The sequence below is a fragment of the Labrus bergylta genome, chromosome 15 (assembly GCF_963930695.1).
Source record: "Labrus bergylta chromosome 15, fLabBer1.1, whole genome shotgun sequence".
Lineage (NCBI taxonomy): Eukaryota > Metazoa > Chordata > Actinopteri > Labriformes > Labridae > Labrus > Labrus bergylta.
In genome coordinates, this window is record NC_089209.1 from 1688005 (window position 1) to 1710504 (window position 22500).

Genomic DNA, 22500 nt, shown 5'->3' on the forward strand with positions numbered 1-22500 from the left:
AGGAGATCGTGGGCCGTCAGTGAGCCGTCGTCGCCCTAGTTTTTTTGCGGTGTGTTTTTGCATCGCTACCTGTCGGCCCTCGTCTGCCTTTTTTTTATCGGCAGTTATGTCCTGTCACACATGGTGGTTGGCCGTTTGCTGTCTGCTTGGTGTGTCAGGGCCTTTAGATGTACAAGAAGGTGAGTGAGCAGGAAGTCATCGTCACTGGACTTCCTGAAATGTCTAATTAAATATGTCATATCTTGAATGAAAGACTCTGCTCCTGTAGTTCATGCTTGATGCTGCTTTATAAAATCTTCTGCATCATGACTCATGAATAAGATGTGATCTGAACATCGTGTCTCCTTTGTGCTCAGTACTTCAGACACCTGCTGAGAGGAGCCGAGTCTCCAACCAGAAACTCAAAAATCAACAGGTTGGTGAAAAGATTTACACTTCCTGTCTCATGTCAGAAACAAAGTATGGTGTGTGTAAGTGAATTGTAGAATTGTAGAAAAGGTAACCATGCTCAGACCCGGTTAGTCCCGGAGCAGTGTGAGAGCAGGCCAGCAGGGGTATGAGGGGAGGGGGGGGGCAATCAAGTTTAAGCACAGTACAGGACACCAGGATCATTTAATTAGTGACATCACGTCTCTGTGTTTGAATCCCCGCCCTTGAAGGAGCTGTGTCATTGTTAGTTGTTTGTGCGTCTTATTGCAGAAATAGCTTCATTTTGGAAGAGAGCAGGTAAGTGAGTGTTCAGCATGTTACCTGGTCTCACTGAGTCCCTCCAGGAGGCAGCGTCTGACGCATGCACACACAGTTTGTGTTACTGCAGGCTGCTGAACTAATCTGTACATCATGAGCTGCTGTCTGGCCTTAGTGTTTGTTTTCATGTTATGCTCATGCTTTTAACTTTAAAGGAGCAGTATGTAACTCTGACATCTAGTGTTTGAAATGGGCACTGCAGTCTAAAATCTAAACATCATAGAGAGCTGCCCCCCCCCCCCCACCCCCTCTCTTGAGTCGATGCTCATGCAGGTTGCCACTGAAGCTTCAGTGTTTGGTTGTGGTCAGTCCTTGACGACCCTCAAGGACAGAATCAGACACTTTCCCAGGCGTCTGATCGTTCCTCTGAGCTCTTATTACAAACCACCTGGTTCAGCTGCTGTGTTAAGTTCTCAGTCAGTTTGCTGGATGAAAAGGCATGACGCTGTCAAAGTCGTCTTCTGTCCCTGCATGTCTGCTGCGTGACTGCTGCACTAAGTGAACCGCTCTGTGAACAAGTCATTGGACATCTTCAATATACAGTGGAGGAAATCATTATTTGATCCCCTGCTGAATTTGTAAGTATGCCTGATTACAAAGAAGTGAGCGGTCTATCATTTTTATGGTACTTTTATTTTAACAAACAGAGACAGAATATTTGAAAAACCCATTGTATTAAGTTATAAATGAATTTGCATTTGATCGAAGGAAATAAGTATTTGATCCCCAGGCAAAACTTGACATGACAAGTGTCCTTTTATATCCATAACGAGCAGTGATTAGGAGTACTTTCTTAAAGTGACGGGACTAATCTGAGTGCCCCCCGGGAACATGACCGGTCTGTGGGAGCCATTCATGCTGGTTTGTAGAGGGTCAAATACTTATTTCCATCAATCAAATGCAAATAAATTTTTTTATATTCTATCTCTGTTAAGATAAAGGTACCATAAAAATTATAGACCTCTCACTTCTTTGTAATCGGTCAAACTTACAAAATCAGCAGGGGATCAAATAATTACTTCCTCCACTGTAACACTTTGACTGAAAAGATGTCGAGTTGTCCACGAGTGAATAAATGTATGTCTGTATTTGTCTGTTCCCCTCAGAAACTTGTCTAAAAGAGGCGAGTCGTTCGGGATCAGCAGAATCGGCAGTAAAATCAAAGGTGTGTTCAGGAGCACGACCATGGAGGGAGCCATGCTGCCGCCCAGCGCCATGAACGACATGGAGGACGACGTGGTGAGTGGATGACCTTACTAAGTAAATGTTCTTTCATACTTTACACAGGTTCAAACTGAACTTGGCTGAGTGGTTAGTCAGAGCGCCCCATGTACACAGGCTGTTGTCTTTGAAGCGGGCTTCCCGGGTTCAGGCTTAAATGTCTCTCTCTCTCTCTCTCTGTCTCTCTATCTCTCCCTCTCTCTCCCTCTCTCTCTCTCTCCCTCTTCCTCTCTCTCTCTCTCTCTCTCTCTCTCTCTGTCTCTCTCTCTCTCTCTCGCTCTCTCTCTCTCGCTCTCTCTCTTCCTCTCTCTCTCTGTCTCTCTCTCTCTGTCTCTCTCTCTGTCTCTCTCTCTGTCTCTCTCTGTCTCTCTCTCTCTCTCTGTCTCTCTATCTCTCCCTCTCTCTCCCTCTCTCTCTCTCTCCCTCTTCCTCTCTCTCTCTCTCTCTGTCTCTCTCTCGCTCTCTCTCTCTCCCTCTCTCTCCCTCTCTCTCTCTCTCCCTCTTCCTCTCTCTCTCTCTCTCTGTCTCTCTCTCTCTGTCTCTCTCTCGCTCTCTCTCTCTCGCTCTCTCTCTTCCTCTCTCTCTCTGTCTCTCTCTCTCTGTCTCTCTCTCTGTCTCTCTCTGTCTCTCTCTCTCTGTCTCTCTCTCTCTGTCTCTCTCTCTCTCTCTCTCTCTCTCTCTCTCTCTCTCTGTTAGTATCACCTAAAGTTAACAGTACGTTATGTGTCCCCTGCAGGTGGAGGAGGCGACTGTGGTGATGGAGGACGACTCCACGTTGGAGCCGGCCAGCACCCCGGGCTCCCTGAGGAACCTGTTGGCCTGGACCATCAGCATCCCCTTCATCGACGTCTGCGACGACGAGGCCAAGAGGGAGAAGGTCCCCGTCTTCTGCATCGACGTGGAACGCAACGACAGGAAAGAAGGTGAGTGAGCACAAAGTCACTTCCTGACATTTCTCTTTATACCAACTCAAAACTTGACTCCACTTTGCAAAGCTGCAGCTCCGTCAGGGTTTTTTATTTGATATGTGACGTTAAAGTCAATAAAGTTTGATATTCCTGGACTTAAAGAGGACATATCACCCCCCTCCTCCACCTTTTCAAACAGTCCCCTCCTCCACCTTTTCAAACAGTCCCCTCCTCCACCTTTTCAAACAGTCCCCTCCTCCACCTTTTCAAACAGTCCCCTCCTCCACCTTTTCAAACAGTCCCCTCCACCTTTTCAAACAGTCCCCTCCTCCACCTTTTCAAACAGTCCTCCTCCACCTTTTCAAACAGTCCCCTCCTCCACCTTTTCAAACAGTCCTCCTCCACCTTTTCAAACAGTCCCCTCCTCCACCTTTTCAAACAGTCCTCCTCCACCTTTTCAAACAGTCCTCCTCCTCCACCTTTTCAAACAGTCCTCCTCCTCCACCTTTTCAAACAGTCCTCCTCCTCCTCCACCTTTTCAAACAGTCCCCCTCCTCCACCTTTTCAAACAGTCCTCCTCCTCCTCCACCTTTTCAAACAGTCCTCCTCCTCCACCTTTTCAAACAGTCCCCTCCTCCACCTTTTCAAACAGTCCTCCTCCTCCTCCACCTTTTCAAACAGCCCCCTCCTCCACCTTTTCAAACAGTCCCCCTCCTCCACCTTTTCAAACAGTCCCCTCCTCCACCTTTTCAAACAGTCCCCCTCCTCCACCTTTTCAAACAGTCCTCCTCCACCTTTTCAAACAGTCCCCTCCTCCACCTTTTCAAACAGTCCTCCTCCACCTTTTCAAACAGTCCCCCTCCTCCACCTTTTCAAACAGTCCTCCTCCACCTTTTCAAACAGTCCTCCTCCACCTTTTCAAACAGCCCCCTCCTCCACCTTTTCAAACAGTCCCCCTCCTCCACCTTTTCAAACAGTCCCCTCCTCCACCTTTTCAAACAGTCCCCTCCTCCACCTTTTCAAACAGTCCTCCTCCACCTTTTCAAACAGTCCTCCTCCACCTTTTCAAACAGTCCCCCTCCTCCACCTTTTCAAACAGTCCTCCTCCACCTTTTCAAACAGTCCTCCTCCTCCACCTTTTCAAACAGTCCTCCTCCACCTTTTCAAACAGTCCCCTCCTCCACCTTTTCAAACAGTCCTCCTCCACCTTTTCAAACAGTCCTCTGTGGTCTAAATGAAACATCTGTGCTGTGCTTTGGTCAAAATATAACATGAATCAAGCACCGGAGGAGGTTTGTGACCCTGTAGAAACCAGCTCTCTCAGAACGCTCCGTTTTGGTGTGTGTGTCTCTTTAAATGGAATGAGCAACGCGGTCGGCACAAACTCGTCCGCGTTGTTACAAAATCTTGGAGGTCAGATTTTGTGGGTCAGTAGTCACTCAGGTCACCAGATATATGTTCAGAAACACTGTACAAGTGGATTCTTCATCATATGTCTCCTTTAAATGATGGTCTGACATGTTGATGTTTGTCGTTCTTTTCCTGCAGTTGGTCATGAAACTGAAAAGTGGTCGGTCTTTAGACGATATCTGGAGTTCTACGTGCTGGAATCTAAACTCACTGAGTTCCACGGTAAATAATGTCTGATTGGGTAAACGTTCTCTGTGTGTTGTTTCCTCTCATAGAGCTACATGGACCTGACTCTTTACTGAATGTTTTCTGTGCAGGCACGTTTGCAGACACACAGCTTCCTTCCAAAAGACTTATTGGACCTAAGAACTACGAGTTCCTCGTTTCAAAACGGGAAGAGTTCGAGGAGTATTTACAGGTATTTATAACCGTGTTGTAATACTTGACCAAGCCCGGTCTGGAGACCACCTTTAGAAGGTCTTGATCTTGAATCAGAATCAAAAGCTTATGTCTCGGTCTGAGACTGAGCGGACTCCAGTCATTACTGTGATTAGAAAGAAACGCCCCTTTAAAAAAAAAAAAAAAAGAATAACATAATAATGTAGTTTGATTTGTATCCCCCGGTTACGGCCGAGGCCTTCCCGTTGTTACGGTCTAAGTGAGGGACACGGCCCCGAAACACAACATGAGGATTTTTCAGAGATATTTATGGTCTCGGTCTCGCCATGCCTTGGTCTTGACTCAGTCTTGATCCCCAAATGTCTTGATCTTGGTCTTGACTCGGTCTTGGTCTCCCCTGGTCTTGGTCTTGACTTGGTCTTGGGCTCCCCTGGTCTTGGTCTTGACTTGGTCTTGGGCTCCCCTGGTCTTGGTCTTGGTCTTGACTCGGTCTTGGGCTCCCCTGGTCTTGGTCTTGGTCATGACTCTGTCTCGATCCCTAAATGTCTCGGCCTCGGAGCACTCTGGTCTCGGGTATGTCTAGGTCTCGGTTAGTCTGGTCTACAACATTTATAAAGGAAAATCTGGAGAAGCTTAATATGATTTAGTTTTTACTCTGTAATGAAGAACTAAACATGTACATTCAGTGTTTGGCCACTAGAGGGCAGCATAACAGAACAGAATGATGTTCAGTTTAAAGGAAGGAGATTTAATTATTACTGGAAGATAGAAAACTTGACTTCACAAATATGAAAGAGCTGCAGCCTTTAGAGGAGAGCACTGATGAAATGTCTTTACTGTACAATTACATTCTGTGTGTGTGTGTGTGTGTGTGTGTGTGTGTGTGTGTGTGTGTGTGTGTGTGTGTGTGTGTGTGTGTGTGTGTGTGTGTGTGTGTGTGTGTGTGTGTGTGTGTGTGTGTGTGTGTGTGTGTGTGTGTGTGTGTGTGTGTGTGTGTGTGTGTGTGTGTGTGTGTGTGTGTGTGTGTGTGTGTGTGTGTGTGTGTGTGTGTGTGTGTGTGTGTGTGTGTGTGTGTGTGTGTGTGTGTGTGTGTGTGTGTAGAGACTCCTGCAGCACCCAGAGCTCAGTAACAGTCAGCTGCTGGCCGACTTCCTGTCTCCACACAGCGTGGAGTCTCAGTTCTTGGACAGGATGCTGCCGGATGTTAACCTCGGTTTGTACACTTCATTAAAAAAAACTCTGATTCAGGTGAAACGTGTCGACTTGGTTTCTGAGCACATGGTCGACCTACCAGAGAGAATCACTCCTATGATTCCCCGCCAGCCTCCATGTCGTCTTTAGTTCTGATTGATTGACAGCTCCCTGCAGGTCTTCTGACTCCCCGCCCCCTCTGCTCCCTGTTTTAACCTCACATGTTTTCTTGAACTTCTTTAACGAGTCTTTATCTCACAGGGAAGATTTTCAAGTCGGTCCCAGGAAAGCTGATGAAAGAGGTGAGTCACCCCGACACTTCAGGAACATTTACCTCCCTTTCTTTTTTAAAACCAACTTCAACATCAACTCTGTTTGTCTCTCAGAAAGGACAGAACCTGGAGCCCTTCATCCAGTCCTTCTTCAACTCCTGCGAGTCGCCCAAACCCAAACCCAGCCGGCCCGAGCTGACCATCCTCAGCCCGACCACAGAGAACAACAAGAAGGTGAAAACTTCACAGCACGTTTCTCCTCGTCCAATCAGAGCAGCAGATTACTTTTTATCAGGATAGAGAGGAAATGAACTTCCTTCCTGTTTGAGTCGTTCGTCATGTCAGCGGGTGTTTAGAGCTCTTTAAAGGAGTAAACTAACCTGGTAATGAAACAGACTGACCAGTAGGTGGCGGTGTGGCGTTGTGATGAAACAACACGCTCACATCGTCTTCCTTCCACAGAGCGATGAGGTGTAAACTTTAGTGTGGACGGGTGATGAGGTGGGGTCGTTACAGTTCAGAGAACATGTGGACCGGGAGGCGGCCATTGTTGTTGTAGTCCACCTACTCGCACACGGCTACTGTTGAATCTGTTTTCATAACTTTCAGTTTAAAGGCATCCCAAAACGGCGTTGTTGTCGTGTAAACAAAACAGCCAAACGCCACAAAAAGTCAGTTTTCAGGTGAAATCAGTGAAAAACAATATACAAAGTGAAGGCCTAAAAAAACGACAAATCTTTTTGATCTCATGGATTCTGCTGTCGAGCCTCAACGGTCCTTTAATGTAAGGTTACATCTGGAGTCGAGTCACTTCCTGGACGTCGTCCTCCACTCAAAGCTGCCGTCGTAAACTCCCCCAAAGTTTGTATCGGCTCCCGTTAGTCCAGATGATCCAGTGAGGAGGAACCAGCAGCACTAACAAGGTCACTTAAGGTCAAACTATGAGGTCAGGTCAATCCTGATGTGTCTGCCTTCAAAATAAAAGCACCACACTTCAGTTTTTCCACCTTCAAAATAAAACGTCAAGAAAATACTGCAGTAACTAAAGACCCCCCCCCCCCCCACTCTGGACTTTGGTCTAACTGGTGGTACGGCTTGAAGACCTTAGGGTCCGGGTCGGATTGTTGTTACATACGATCATTTATTCCCTCATTAGTTCCTATTATCTGCCATGAACTGATGATAGGAGAACATGTGGAGATGAACGTTTTAACCTCTCGTGATGTTCCATATATTAACGATGCTGAACGTCCTGAACTTTGACCCGCAGCTCTTCACCGACCTGTTCAAGAACAACGCCAACCTGACGGAGATTTCAGACCGGAGACACAACCTCAACTGCTTCATGGAGAAGGTCTCCGTTAACGGCATGTACGACTGCATGATGTATGTCGGTAAGTGATTCTTAAGGAACTCTAAAAGACAAGAGTCAGCAGCTTTTTCCTTCAAAATAAAATACAGACTTATGTAGGGTCCTTCAAAATATAATACAGACTTATGTAGGGACCTTCAAAATAAAATACAGACTTATGTAGGGACCTTCAAAATAAAATACAGACTTATGTAGGGACCTTCAAAATAAAATACAGACTTATGTAGGGACCTTCAAAATAAAATACAGACTTATGTAGAAGACGTCGCAGCAAAGAGAAAATATAGTTTGTCACCTTCCTGTTGGACAGGAAGGTGACAAACACCGGCGGTTAGCTTGTGTTAGCGTGCGTTAGCTTGCAGTGTAGCTACAAGTAAACATGCACACTACACCCTGCAGGGGGCGGGGCTTCAGGAGGAGGAGGGGCCGACAGATAGGTTCTTCTTTTTTAAAGATTTATTTTTGTGCCTTTAACGAAGAGATAAGGAAAAAATCAGAGAGAGAGGAATGACATGAAGGAAAGGAGCCACACGGTGGATTCAAACCTGGGCCGCCCGCTTTGAGGACTACAGCCTCCACACATGACACTAACCACTGAGCCACCAGCGCCCCTTGTTATAAACTAACAGTTTAAACATTAGACAAACATGTGAGTGATTTTTTGTTTCTGTGAGTCAGTTTCACTTCATCATCAGGGGACGATTCTTCTTAACTTCAACACCTCAATGATGCTGTTCCTGAGAAAGAGAAGAGGAAGTGAAACTTACGTTTATTAAAGAGCTACAATGGTCACTGAGGTCGGCTCCTTTGGTCATCAACCCTCAAAAACTTTGAGTTTTAATCTCCTAAAAAACATCCAGTATCTTTAAATGCTGCGCTCACAAAGAAGCTGATGAGAAGATTCTTAAAGAGTGTGTTGAATCCTCCTCAGACTGTGTTTTTGATTGACAGGTCGGGTGGTGTTTCACACGTCGGACTGGCTGCACCACGTCCTGGCTGCGGGGAGGATCCTGTTCAAGAACACGTTTGAAGCCTACATGGATCAGTACATGCAGTCCAAGCTGGAGCACGTCCTGCAGGAGCACCACATGGTGTCCCTCATCACACAGCTGAGAGGTGTGTGCGTGCGTGCGTGCGTGCGTGCGTGCGTGCGTGCGTGCGTGCGTGCGTGTGTCAGCTTTATAATCTTCAGGTCCAGAAAGATAAGACTGTTTCATGTTTTTCTGTTGTGATTTCTTTCTGCAGACGCCGTCTTCTGTGAGAGCAGCGTCGAGCGAACCACAGAGGACAAAAAGATCCGAGCCAAGCAGACGTTTGAGGAGATGATGAAATATTTACCAGGTCAGAAACATCACCATGTCCAAACTCTAACCCTGAAACTGACAACCCCTGAGACAGCTACCCTGATTCTGTGTGTGTGTGTGTGTGTGTGTGTGTGTGTGTGTGTGTGTGTGTGTGTGTGTGTGTGTGTGTGTGTGTGTGTGTGTGTGTGTGTGTGTGTGTGTGTGTGTGTGTGTGTGTGTGTGTGTGTGTGTGTGTGTGTGTGTGTGTGTGTGTTCAGACTTTGTGGTGAAGTGCATCGGCGAGGAGGTGAAATATGAAGGCATCCGCCTGCTCTTTGACGGCATCCAGCAGCCGCTCCTCAACAAGCAGGTACACACAAACACTTTGTCCACCTTCAAAATAAAAGCACCACACTTCAGTTTGTCCACCTTCAAAATAAAAGCACCACACTTCAGTTTGTCCACCTTCAAAATAAAAGCACCACACTTCAGTTTGTCCACCTTCAAAATAAGAGCACCAGATGAATCAAATGTTTGCAAGAGAAAACTGAATTTTATATTAAACTGTCAGATGCTGTGTGTGATGCAACATGGGTGCTGTTAGGACACGCCTTCATTTAGGGGCTTTTTTCAAACCTCCATCTTCCCCGCCACGCCCTCGTCTCCTCAGCTGGAGGAATTAAAATGTAGGTGTAGTAAAGAGACGAGACAAGGAATAAAAACAAGAAGTTCCTCCCGGAAGCTGTGAAGTACAAAAAGTCAAACGTCCTCTCTCTCCTCAGAATGACGGTTTGACCGATGACTTTATTTAGCTCCACAGTCTCAACCTCCTTTTTGTTTTCTCCTCAGATGACGTACGTCCTGCTGGATATCGCAGTGCAGGAGCTTTTCCCCGAACTCACCAAGGTAAACAAGTGACAGTCGAGAATTTAACCAAACAAACAAACGAGGCAGCGGCTCGAGATATGTGACAGCAGAGATTTATGACCTCATGAGTAACCGTCAGCAGCTGGAAAGGAGAGACCGCCATCTCCTCTGTCAGAATGTGAAACAGGCGACAAACTCACTGACGTCCAGGAAAAACAGATGAAAGAATGAAAGAATATGGACGCCATGTGGAGTAGCTCTGTTAATCTCAAACCCTCAAAGTATCTCAGAGTTTGAAACGTTCTGAAGACGACCAGCAGCAGCAGAGAGTTCAGAGACGTGAAGTGATGTTTACATGAAACCTTTGTGCACATATATTCAGCTCACGATCTGCACAGATGTCATGTCGTGATTATTAAACCAGGACGGATCGTGTGACCTCCCATGATGCAACAGGTCTCTGAATCTGAACAATAACAAACATGTTTTATTCCTTTGAGAGAAACTGACGAGGTGAGGGAGAGATCAGCAGATGATTTCTTATTGAGATTAAAAGTTCAAGAGGTCGACTCCTGGCTGGTGTTAGCCTAGCTTAGCATAAAGCCTGGCTTTACTTCTTCTCACTTCCACACACTGCTTGCACACCAAAGTGTCAGTGCTCATATTTCAACATCAAGCGCTGCAGTCTGTCTCCTGAAGGAGTCAGCAGCTTCACTACATCTGTTTCAAACTAGAGAGAGCAGATCACTCCAGACAGGAAGTCAGACAAGGAAACGCACAGAGCGTCCGGTCACTTTCAAAATAAAACACAACATACAGACTCCTGATCGTATTCTCCATCACTTTATCAACATGACAAAACAGAATGAACAACAAATCATCCTCAGAGACACAAAGAAACATGTTGTTTACACATTCTCTTTATTCACGCGTGATCTTTATGTTCTCTTGTGATCTTGTAGTTCTCTTGTGATCTTGTAGTTCTCTTGTAGTTCTCTTGTGATCTTGTAGTTCTCTTGTAGTTCTCTTGTGATCTTGTAGTTCTCCTGTGATCTTGTAGTTCTCCTGTGATCTTGTAGTTCTCCTGTGATCTTGTAGTTCTCTTGTGATCTTGTGGTTCTCCTGTGATCTTGTAGTTCTCCTGTGATCTTGTAGTTCTCTTGTGATCTTGTGGTTCTCCTGTGATCTTGTAGTTCTCCTGTGATCTTGTGGTTCTCCTGTGATCTTGTAATTCTCCTGTGATCTTGTAGTTCTCTTGTGATCTTGTGGTTCGCTTGTGATCTTGTAGTTCTCCTGATCTTGTAGTTCTCTTGTGATCTTGTAGTTCTCTTGTGATCTTGTAGTTCTCCTGTGATCTTGTAGTTCTCCTGTGATCTTGTAGTTCTCTTGTGATCTTGTAGTTCTCTTGTGATCTTGTAGTTCTCTTGTGAACTTGTAGTTCTCCTGTGATCTTGTAGTTCTCCTGATCTTGTAGTTCTCCTGTGATCTTGTAGTTCTCTTGTGATCTTGTAGTTCTCTTGTGATCTTGTAGTTCTCTTGTAGTTCTCTTGTGATCTTGTAGTTCTCTTGTAGTTCTCTTGTGATCTTGTAGTTCTCCTGTGATCTTGTAGTTCTCCTGTGATCTTGTAGTTCTCCTGTGATCTTGTAGTTCTCCTGTGATCTTGTAGTTCTCTTGTGATCTTGTGGTTCTCCTGTGATCTTGTAGTTCTCCTGTGATCTTGTAGTTCTCTTGTGATCTTGTGGTTCTCCTGTGATCTTGTAGTTCTCTTGTGATCTTGTAGTGTAGTGATGTGTGTGAGGTTTAGTGTTGGAGAAAAAGGATCCTCTGATGAACCTGTGCAGGTGTGATACTGAACCCTGACGCTGCGGTCAAAGAGAGCATCAGTTCTGCAGAGTGAGGAACAAAAATTCTAATTCTTCTTTCGGTTTAGTCGACCAAAACTTTCACATCTTGTCACCTTTCTACCGACGCCCTGAGGAAGTGGCTCGCTAACTTCTTTTGACACATTCAGGCTTTTTCAGGTGAATTATTGTGACAGAGGCCAGGATGAGATCTGTGCACTAAGTGAGGGTTTTAATTTCTCAGGGGAACCAATTTGAATTCCATGCGACCCCCCACATGCGGTCTGGACCCCAAGGTTGGGAAAGCCCGCACTAAGGGGACATGGGAGGAAAGAAAATCAAAGATAAGTTTCTGTTGAGCACCACGAGAAAGTTTAACAACAGGATCTTGTTCACAGGATCTGGTTTCTGGTGAACACAGGAAACATATTGATTTTTTAGTATTTTGTCATCCGTGCCTTTCCGCCTACAATCAGCTGTGGTTTCACAATTTTTATTTTTGGTTTGTGTCATGACTTTCACAATCTCTCTGAAATGTAAAGAACTGAACAAGAAGTGTGAAGTGTGAGTTTGAGATGTGCAGCGGCTGTCTGACGTGTGTTTCCTCCTCAGGGCGTGAAGGAAGCCATCGTGGTGTGAATCGCTCGACAAACTCAACACTGATCTCCTCTTTTCCTGGATCGCAGACGTGCAATAATAACCTCAAATGTTTCCAAACCCCCTCTGGGATCTTCTCCACATTCCTATGTACATTCATGCACTAATAATAAAAAGATATATTTATTAAGGTCACTACGAAGAACGCTGCCTGTTGTCTTTTCTCTCTCTACCAACGACTTTTACACTTATTCAGGAAATCAAAACTCATGACAGAATGTTTGTAAACCTCAAATCTATAAAACTGTATCGCTAAGCAAGTGTTGAGATGGCTCGGGTTAAAGAGGGCCGTGGAGGAAAGGGGGTCTGATTAGTCCTGACTGGGTCACCTAGGCGAGGACGTACGATGTTTTCGAGATGACCCTCGGTTATATCGCTAACGTTGAGCTCTAGCATCATCAGTGTGACAGCAGCGTTTAATAAGAGCTGCTCATGGTTCCAAACACTAGACGGGTTCGGGCCTCCTGGCTGTCTAACAAATCTTAGCAGTGAAGAGACGATTAATGGGAGAGGACGGATGAGGACTGATTTAACACATAACTCCTCTCTTTGTTGTGAAGTGTTGAGTTATTTGTCCTTTCTGACCCTCACAGAGTTACTGTAGTACGACTGTGAGACGCTGGCAGGAAAATTGTTGAAGTCTTTCTCAACCAAGGCCACAAATCTAGGAGCCAGAACAGATGTTTTCAGTTTTCAGCTGTGGTAAAATCCTTGTGGTTTGCATGATAAAAACAAGCAAATGTATTCGGATCCAAACCACATCGGTAGCTTTAGAGTTTACAGCTTTTGTTTCAGTATCAAAGTCAAGCTTTTAAAATACCACTAATGTAGGATCAATGCTGCCCAAAGGGGGGTTTTGGGTTGCAGGTACATGGAAGTTAGCAACAAAAAATCTTTAAAAAGTGGATCTGGAGGACATTTTTAACCCCGACTTTAAAGCAACAAAAACACTCCATGTAACCCGCTCATCTTAAAGTGATATGAACCTTTTTATTTGTGTAATGTAACCGACATAAGTGAGCCCAGTGAACTTCACAAATCTGTGAAACCTAAAACATAACAAAACGTGCACATGGGATCCTGCAGAGGAAGAAATGACTCACACAAACATGTAGCCAATTCCTTAAAGAGGAAATGTTGACTCGGAGGATGATGTTCAGCTGTGTGTCAGCTGTTCAAAATGGATAATAACAACTGCTGCTCTAATGTACTCATGACAATACAACCAACTACAACAAGATTTATCTGCTTCAGTGTTTCTTCTTATTGATGATACGTTAAAAATAATTATCCTTTTATTTTTTTATTATATTTTTGGTGACATTTTTGCGAGAACAGGACCAAAGATGTTCTATTAAACGGGAGCGCTCTGATGTTTTTTTTTTTAACACTTTACTGTGGCAACAATGACAGTCATGTTTATAATTGATTCATTCTTTAATTGGGCCGGAGTTGAATAGGCCTGCTGTACACGGTCTACGAGGATGAAGCTTCTTTCAGGTTATTTATCAAATCTGTGAGCATCAAAAGCTCAGGTCGTATGAAGAAGTCTAACTTTGAAGATATCTGAGGACTTGCACAGACTCGTAGAGGTAAAGTGGTTTCTTAATAATCAAATAATAAAAAGCTGCACATGAAAAACTGCGTCCTGAGTTTGACCTGGATGGATGTCTTTGTCCTCGTCTCCTCTCATCCTCCACGCCGACAGAACACTTTCCACTTGTTCTGAATGTGAAGTTTTCCAGCTCTTGGCAGCTCCTCTGGGTGCAGAGCGGGGTGCCAGCTGTGTTCACGCTCTGTGACCGGACTAATAAGGAGACGATTAACAGACAGGGAGCGTCGTCGGGGAAACCCCTCGCACACAGGAGGCCTTGTTCACAGAGGAACTCTGGGTAAAAATAGAAAAACAACAGAGAAGATTCTGCGGGACTCTGACACTATCTTCCCCAAGAAGAAGAAAAACAGCTCGATACTTTTCTGTGTACACAAAAGAAATAATCTCTATTTATAAAAACAGTGAACACGTTTATTTCCGCTGTCAAAGTGAACATCCTAATATCAGACACAATAAAGCTCAGAAGCTGCCGCGGCTCTGGTTCTGGAAGTAAATTTATCCGTTTCAAATCCTCCATTGACATTTCACAAAAACCCTTATATCGAGAGATTGAAGCCTGTAACCATGACAACCAGCTCACCTAGTACTTGTGACCATAAAAAAACAGAATAAAAAGGCAAAGTTTTTAACTGGAGTCAGAGAACTACACATCCCACAATGCATTGCCAATGATCCCTCTTCTTAAATGTAACTTTAGTCGTTATCGTGTTTTACTGTGAATACAAGTGTTGTAGTTTGTGTTGTTGAATATATAAACTACACATTTACTGTTAGCTTACTAACTAGCTAGCCTGCTAACAAAGCTATCTGTTTGCATACAGCGCAGAGTGAAGGGAAACATTGCCATGGTAACAGCGAGCTCCACCAATCAGAGACGTCGCTGAGTGATTGTGGGTTGTGTAGTTCTTTTGCTCGATATTGTGAATAAATCTTGTTTTTATTAAAGGCGAAGTCTTCTACAGGAACATAAACCAGGTAGCTCGTGGTCAGTCTACCTGAGATGGTTATGACATCATGGCGAATAATCAAATCCACTATGGAGAAAATTAACGGGGATTTTTACTTCCTGTTTCACACCGTTGAGCCCTTTAGTGAGTCCTTGGCTTTACAGTGAGCCTCAAGTGGACACTCGAGGAACTGCAGGCTTCAAGTCACCGCTCGGGCTGAGAAAGGTCAAAGGTTAAAGAATAATGACAGTTCACAGGTAAAGGTTTAAGTACTTCAGTGAGGTCTCACAGAGTACAAAACAGAGTCCAGAGCAGTCCCAGTGAAACCAGTAAAACCAGCGGGGCGGTTTGTCCTCGCAGTCCAGAAGCTGAGTTGTAGATCTTGATGCGTCCTTCCACAGACGGATAAACTTTCTTTCTCAGCTCGACGTAGTGCGACACGACTGAAAGGTCTAAATCCCCTGAAACGGAACAAAAACGACAGAAATATTAAAGAGCTGCGTCTCGACTCTTTAAAACATCAAACAAAAGAAACGAGCAAACGAGGATCTCACCGCTGTCGTGTTTGAGGATCTCGTCTTTGATCATGGAGAATCCGTCTCCGCCCGTCACCATGTAGGACGGCAGGACGACTTTGTACACCGTCTCGTCCTCGACGCGCTCGTATTGAGGAACACGACATTTAGTGCAGAGGATGGTGAGGCTCTTCACACGAGACCCCGGAGGTTTGGAAAGGTCGAACTCTACACGGAATCCTGACGGAGGTCACGGAGAGAAAGAGAGAGAGAGATAGGGAGAGAGAGAGAGACAGAGAAACAGAGAGAGAGAGACAGAGAAACAGAGAGAGAGAGAGAGAGAGAGAGAGAGAGAGAGAGAGAGAGAGAGAGACAGAGAGACAGAGAGAGAGAGAGAGAGAGAGACAGAGAGAGAGAGAGAGAGAGAGAGAGACAAAGAGAGAGAGAGACAGAGACAGAGAGAGAGAGAGAGAGAGAGAGAGAGAGAGACAGAGAGAGAGAGAGAGACAGAGAGACAGAGAGAAAGAGAGAGAGAGAGAGAGAGAGACAGAGACAGAGACAGAGACAGAGACAGAGAGAAAGAGAGAGAGAGAGAGAGAGATGCATGAAAGAAGTCACAGGTCTGATCTGAATCCGGGCCCCCCCTCAGCCTCTGTACACGGGGCGTACACACCAAACACTAGTCCACCAGCGCCCCCCTTTAGGCCCCCATTGAGTATTGAACCCATCTGGTACGATCCACTAAGTCTGATCAGATTTGTCGTGACTTACCTGATACTTGGAGGAACTCTCCGGTGCTCTGGCCGTATCGCCTCACTGAGTGTTCGAAGGCTTTCCTCAGCGTGGCGCCCTTCAGCTGCACCAGGTCGTAGGTTCCCCCGAAAGGTAAGACGGCGATCAGGTCCTCCAAGGTGATTGAACCTACGGACCAACGCAGCAGCTCATTGGGATCCTCATCAACGACTTTACGAAGGAGGATTAATGCTCATGTTTCATTTCATCCTCTTGGAAATCATCGACTCACCGTTTCCCGCGCGTTCGTCAATCGACGTGCGGACGCCTCCTCCGTTTAACAGGCAGGCGCTGACATGGTTCCACAGGACGCCGTCTGAGAATCGGATGTTGTTGTCGAGCTGGAACGGAGACGAGAGGCAGAATGTTTAAGACACACAGGGTTTCACTTTTGAGAGTTCTAACATTAGATGTGGTTCAGCGTTTGATCCTGACACTCTTTAAGGGTCTTTAACTCTAACCCTCATAAACATGACATGATTAAGAAACAATAAGTACAGATACTATAATAGTATTAATGTGCAGATCAGTTCACAGATCAGTGATCACAGATATTGATTCAAAAACACACCAGGTGTCCAATAGTCTCCTGTTGTCTTTTAAGATCAAGCAAAAGGCTTCAAGAGAAATGAGATCTGTAAGTTTCAAATAATTCTGGAGAAAGTTCTCCGCAGGGGGCAGAAAAACCAAACGCTCTGTTCCTGAGCTCGGTGAGGACACGAGCTCAGTGAGGACACGAGGTGAATGAGGACACGAGATGAATGAGGACACAAGCTCGGTGAGGACACAAGCTGGATGAGGACACAAGCTCGTTGAGGACACAAACTTGGTGAGGACACGAGGTGAATGAGGACACGAGGTGAATGAGGACACAAGCTCGGTGAGGACACAAGCTGGATGAGGACACAAGCTCGGTGAGGACACGAGGTGAATGAGGACACGAGGTGAATGAGGACACGAGGTGAATGAGGACACAAGCTCAGTGAGGACACAAGCTGGATGAGGACACAAGCTCGTTGAGGACACAAACTTGGTGAGGACACGAGGTGAATGAGGACACAAGCTGGATGAGGACACAAGCTGGATGAGGACACAAGCTGGATGAGGACACAAGCTCGGTGAGGACACGAGGTGAATGAGGACACAAGCTGGATGAGGACACAAGCTCGTTGAGGACACAAACTTGGTGAGGACAAGAGCTCGTTGAGGACACAAGCTCGTTGAGGACGAAAGCTTGGTGAGGACACAAGCTCGGTGAGCACACGAGGTGGATGAGGACACGAGGTGAATGAGGACACAAGCTCGTTGAGGACACAAACTTGGTGAGGACAAGAGCTCGTTGAGGACACAAGCTCGTTGAGGACGAAAGCTTGGTGAGGACAAGAGCTCGTTGAGGACACAAGCTCGTTGAGGACGAAAGCTTGGTGAGGACACAAGCTCGGTGAGCACACGAGGTGGATGAGGACACAAGGTGGATGAGGACCTGATCTCAGTGAGGACACGAGCTCAGTGAGGACACAAGCTGGATGAGGACACAAGCTCTTTGAGGACACAAACTCAGTGAGCACACGAGCTGATTGAGGACACGGGGGAACAGACGGTTTAAAAACATCACAGGAACATGAGGCCTGGTGGCTCCTGGCTCTTTGGAGGTCTGAACTAAAATCAGAAAGAACTCGGCCGGTAGATCCCTCAACAAACAGTCCGACTCTTACCATGGCATCACAGATCAAGTTTCCCAGGTTGCATTCCCGAAAGCGGCACTCTTCGGTGGTCCCGTTCAGGAAGACCAGAGTCTTTCCCACCTCCTGGGCCGAGTAGTTGGCCAGATTCTTTTTCCATTCCTCAACGTCCGCAAGAAACTCCGGATCTGGAAGAGATATTTCATTCATATGAAAGTCGAGGACACAGCCCACAAGTTTCAGTTGCTCAGACTTTGAGGTCTTTACCTTGAGCGATGCTGCCGTCCAGCAGGATGGGGTTTCCCGTGGACTTCACTACATTTCCAGCACCATCAAAGGTCACTTTAAGATAACCCAGATATTTCCCGAAGGCGTAGGCCTGCACGACAGGAACCTGCCGCCCGTCGTCTGATTTCACCATGAAGGGATAGAGACCAGCGGGGACTTCAGAAGACGGAGGCGTTCCTAGAAAACAACAGAGTCATGGTCGGTGGCGTTTAAAGGCTTTATATGTGATTTTTTGATCCAGCAGATGTCGCCCTTGAGCACCAGCATTAAACCAAAACAACTCGCGCTGCATTGTTGTGTTAGCATGCTAATGCTAGTGATCTTTATTATGCTGGTATCTTCACACTGCATGTAAATTTACCTGAAATGAGCGTGATCTAGAAACACAGTTAAGCAGTGAGTACAGTATGTTATTCTTCTTTTCTCTAGTCCCTCAATTAAACAACTTTTATACACGAGGGGAGGAGTCAGCCGGCCGTCCCGGCGATGTAAACAAAGTGAAGATAGGACTCTGAAAACTCTGAAAACATCACAGACAGTGGGACTCGGGTGTTACACCCATTGTAGACAGTCATGACTCACAGAGTTATTTTCAGAGGATAGACTTGATTTCTATATTTAAGTGTGAAACATCACATTTAAAGACTTTAAGAGTTTCTGTGACAGATGCAGGTGTTTTTTGACTGGAATCAAAAGGTTTATCAAAATCTCCAAAGATACAACAGTGGAGCTTAAACTAAGTGTTTAATAAAAGATTAGGCCTCTTATAAATGTCAGAAAATATGATTATTGCAATCTCAGAGCTTGTTTCTGGTAAATCAATGAAAGCTAGCAGAAGTTACTGATGCTAAGTTTATGTTTTTCTCCGTTGGTATTTGTTGAACCGAATCACTGCAGTGTTCTGCACTGTCATCTTAAAGAACTTTCTTCCTCTGTGAGTCTAAACTCGTCACACTCTCACACCGCCTGAACTTCACCACAGAAAAACACTTTTTATGTCCTGCAGTGTTTGTGGCCTTGTGTCCACACGGCGCCCTGCTCGGTGACTCTTCACCGCTGTGTTTTATGAAACTCTGCTCAGTTATGTATGGAAACCACACTCGTGTTTGCAGCGTATTTACACTCAAGCTAACCACATGTGTGCAGAGTCCGAGTTTCCTGCAGCCCAGGAGAAAAAAAAAACACAGTTCACTGAGAATGAACGCAAAATAAAATAACTGAGGCAAGCAGACACTTCCTGTCAATGACTTCCTGCTAGTTTTATGAGGGAAAAAGGGGAGCGGGTTTTTAAGAGGAATGAAGAAACAAAACTGGAATAGGAAACAACTCGCTCATCAAAGTCACAACACACTTCCCCCGCTTCCATGTCAAAGCTTTAATCTCAAGACTTTGACCATCAGTCTATTTAACGTACACAGCATGATTTCAGAGTTGTACGCCTTACTTTCAGTCTGAGGTTTGGGCCTCCAGCTGACTCCTAAATGTTATTGACTTGAGTCTTCTTGTTGAAATGTAGTTGAAGATGTCGGGAATTTAATCTGAATACAATCAGATTATTAGCACCTTTACTAAACGTTTAGATAACAGAGATGGAAGTTACCTGTGTAGAGGAAGGTGTTGGTGTGTCCACCGATGACGACGTCCACCCCTCTGACCTTCTTGGCGATCTCCTGATCCATGGTGAATCCTGAGTGACCCAGAGCGATGATCTTATTCACTCCCAGAGTCTGCAGTTTGTCCACCTGCAGCTGAAGGGCGGGAACCTCATCCTCGAACTTCAGGTGAGGTCCTGAACAACAACAACAACAACAACAACAACAACAACAAGGGAAAGGTGAATTAGGACTTTTGGATGGCTCATCAGACTTCAAGTGGGGCCCAGCACAGAGTCACATTCACAGCGACTCACCAGGTTTAGACAGAGCTGAAGTTTCCTGTGACGTGTATCCCACCACGCCCACCTTCTCCCCGCCCACGTTGAGGATCTTATAAGGCAAGTATGAGGTTCCAAACGTCGAGGCCAGAGTCTTGTCAGGTTTGATGTTAGCGCTGAGAACGGGACACTTGATATTCTCCATGAACGGTTTCATGAGTCCTTCCACTCCGTTGTCAAACTCGTGATTTCCAAAAACCTAAAAAGAAACACAACGTCGGGTTTAATACAGAGTATATAGAGACCTCAGATCAACCGCTACGACCCGTTTATAAGGGCTCGACCTTCAGAGGGCTCAGGGGAGCATCGAAGGCTGTCCCACTTCGGAAGTCTCGATCAAATGCATCCTTCTTTACCTGGCCACGAAGGATCCAACAGCTGCATCCTTTGTGGCCCAACATATCCTGAGAGTCATTGTGTGCCGATTCAAATGAGCTGGCCGACTCTGAAGCGAATGTTAGAAACTGGTGTCATCTCAAGTTATGTGACGTTAGCTATGTTAGCTAGTTCCTTTTCTGGGACGGCGCTTGGAAATGAAAGGGTAAAGGACAGGGAGAGCTGGTGACACAAACAGAGAATGCTCTGTCGACCACAGCGTCTCATTTCAGTTCAGCCTTTGTGGTGACCGCTCACTTTAGATATTAAACGATTGTTCCATTTTGTTGGCTTCCTGACAACTTCCTGTTATTGTTTAAAACAGAGAAGTACTTCAACTCTTCTAAATGTGTCAATGTGAGACAAGGTTGATGTCTAGAAGACAGTTGGGGCAGAGGTCCAACATATTATCTCCTTTCAGATCCTCCCTGATTACCCTGAGGACGTTAGTCACTGATTACTTTAACTCTCCAGTGTCTGAATCTGAATACACAAAAACACATCGACATCCAACAAACTGTGCTGTGGCTCATTAAACAAGAATGTAAATCAAGTTGTCTACAGGGATCCAAAGTTCAAGTGTTTACAGCCAGAGGATGACGGATGTTTATATTGGATAGTTAGAAGCAGAATAGAGTTTGAGTCTGGACATCCTGTTACTATCCTGGCTGCCATTCAGTGACTGACTGAGTCAAACAGCAAGAACAGAGGAAATCTGTGTTTCTTATCTTTCCACAGGCAGGTCAACACTGGGGGACAGAAATCAGCTGTACAGTCTCTCTACTCATCTACACACTAGACCATCACTTAGAGCAGTGGAACAACTAAAAACAAACAGGAAGAAAAAAACTATTGTGTAAAAAAGTTAACAGAGAGCTTTCAAAGCATGCTTGTTTGATTCTGTATTTTCTATCATGTTTTGTACCGCCTTCGTCCAAACTATATCTGAAATTTGGGTCGCAATTCATCACAAGGGAGTTGGTTGTGTGTCATGAGGCTAGACCAGTTGAGAACCACTGACTTAAGAGAGTTGCTACCACACCAGAAATTTAAAATTAAATATGATACTCGTAAAAATCAAACAATATCAATACCTTTTCCATACATCCTCAACACTCAATATTGTGCAGTTTATTTTTTTTAATGAGAAAATATTGCGTGCAAACTCCTGCACACTGTGCAAATTTGACAAATGTTCCAAATTTTCCCAAGGTTTACAGACAGATTCAGAGCTGGCTAAACACTGAAGCTTCAGTGACCACCACATGGTGACCTGGTGAGCATCGACTCTAGAGAGGAGGGAGGGGGGGGGGGGGAGACAGCTCTCTACGATGTTTAGAATTTGGACTGCAGTACCCATTTTAAACACTAGATGTCAGAGTTACATGTTGCTCCTTTATGTGTCTGTGTTTAAACTAATCCAGATTAAATATAACTGCAGTTTAAATCCTATAGATATGTTTGTCTGTATACTGATGATACATAGACTTATATAATTATAATTTGGTTTCAGAATGAAAATATAACTTTCAATTAAATTGATCTGCGTCATTCTTCAACTCTCTAACACTCAATCAAAGACGTGCTTTTAGGTATCGAGATGTTCGTCTGTATGCTGATGATACACCACTGTATATCACCAACAAACCTGGCGAAACTACAGATGAACCTGAAGAAAATCCAGGCTAATGTGAGAAAGTTCTGCAATCCAAACTTCATTATTTATTAACCAAAATAAAGTTTTCTCTCCATCGAGTGCTTATACTCTAGGTTTAAAAACCATGTAATCAGGATTGGATATTTTCTGCTGCTGTGTTCTAAACTCTCTCGGCCACCGTACAACAGTCACTCTTTTCAGATGCAGGATTGAATCATATATCATAAGTGCTAGATTTACTCTCCATCAATGGTTAAAGTGAGTCTGATTTAATTTATCTTATTCAGCTGCAGAGATTTAAACACTCAGAGAGGTGATCGATTAAAACGTTTGACTCTGACTCGCTGCTTTCAGGCTGATTAAAACCAACTAAAGCCTTCAGACCTGAATCAATAAATCAACCTGAGCCTTTCACAGACTCAAGTCTGACTCCTCTGCTGCTCCAACCTTTTACACTTTTTTTTATCTCTGATATTGTTCTTGAATGTAGTAGACTTGTCCTCCGTTTCTCAGAATCCTACAGCTGT

At 45.0% G+C, this 22500-nt stretch overlaps 2 protein-coding genes across 2 annotated transcripts in view; one reads left to right on the forward strand and one right to left on the reverse strand.

The window, feature by feature from the left end:
* LOC110001732 (sorting nexin-14) overlaps positions 1 to 12304 on the forward strand; it is a gene marked incomplete in the record, with an annotated part of 21339 nt that extends 9035 nt beyond the window's left edge. Inside the window, 15 exon segments of the mRNA XM_065963464.1 lie at positions 357 to 415; positions 700 to 726; positions 1854 to 1986; positions 2705 to 2891; positions 4425 to 4508; positions 4604 to 4704; positions 5787 to 5898; positions 6138 to 6178; positions 6263 to 6382; positions 7419 to 7542; positions 8472 to 8636; positions 8766 to 8861; positions 9082 to 9173; positions 9653 to 9709; positions 12125 to 12304. Of these exon segments, the coding sequence (XP_065819536.1) occupies positions 357 to 415; positions 700 to 726; positions 1854 to 1986; positions 2705 to 2891; positions 4425 to 4508; positions 4604 to 4704; positions 5787 to 5898; positions 6138 to 6178; positions 6263 to 6382; positions 7419 to 7542; positions 8472 to 8636; positions 8766 to 8861; positions 9082 to 9173; positions 9653 to 9709; positions 12125 to 12151 (1425 nt within the window).
* Positions 12305 to 14173: 1869 nt separating this feature from the next.
* Positions 14174 to 22500, reverse strand: part of nt5e (5'-nucleotidase, ecto (CD73)) — a 10158-nt gene continuing 1831 nt past the window's right edge. Inside the window, 8 exon segments of the mRNA XM_020657241.3 lie at positions 14174 to 15192; positions 15286 to 15486; positions 16018 to 16167; positions 16271 to 16379; positions 17754 to 17908; positions 17988 to 18185; positions 19609 to 19797; positions 19918 to 20140. Of these exon segments, the coding sequence (XP_020512897.2) occupies positions 15017 to 15192; positions 15286 to 15486; positions 16018 to 16167; positions 16271 to 16379; positions 17754 to 17908; positions 17988 to 18185; positions 19609 to 19797; positions 19918 to 20140 (1401 nt within the window). The 3' untranslated portion in view covers positions 14174 to 15016.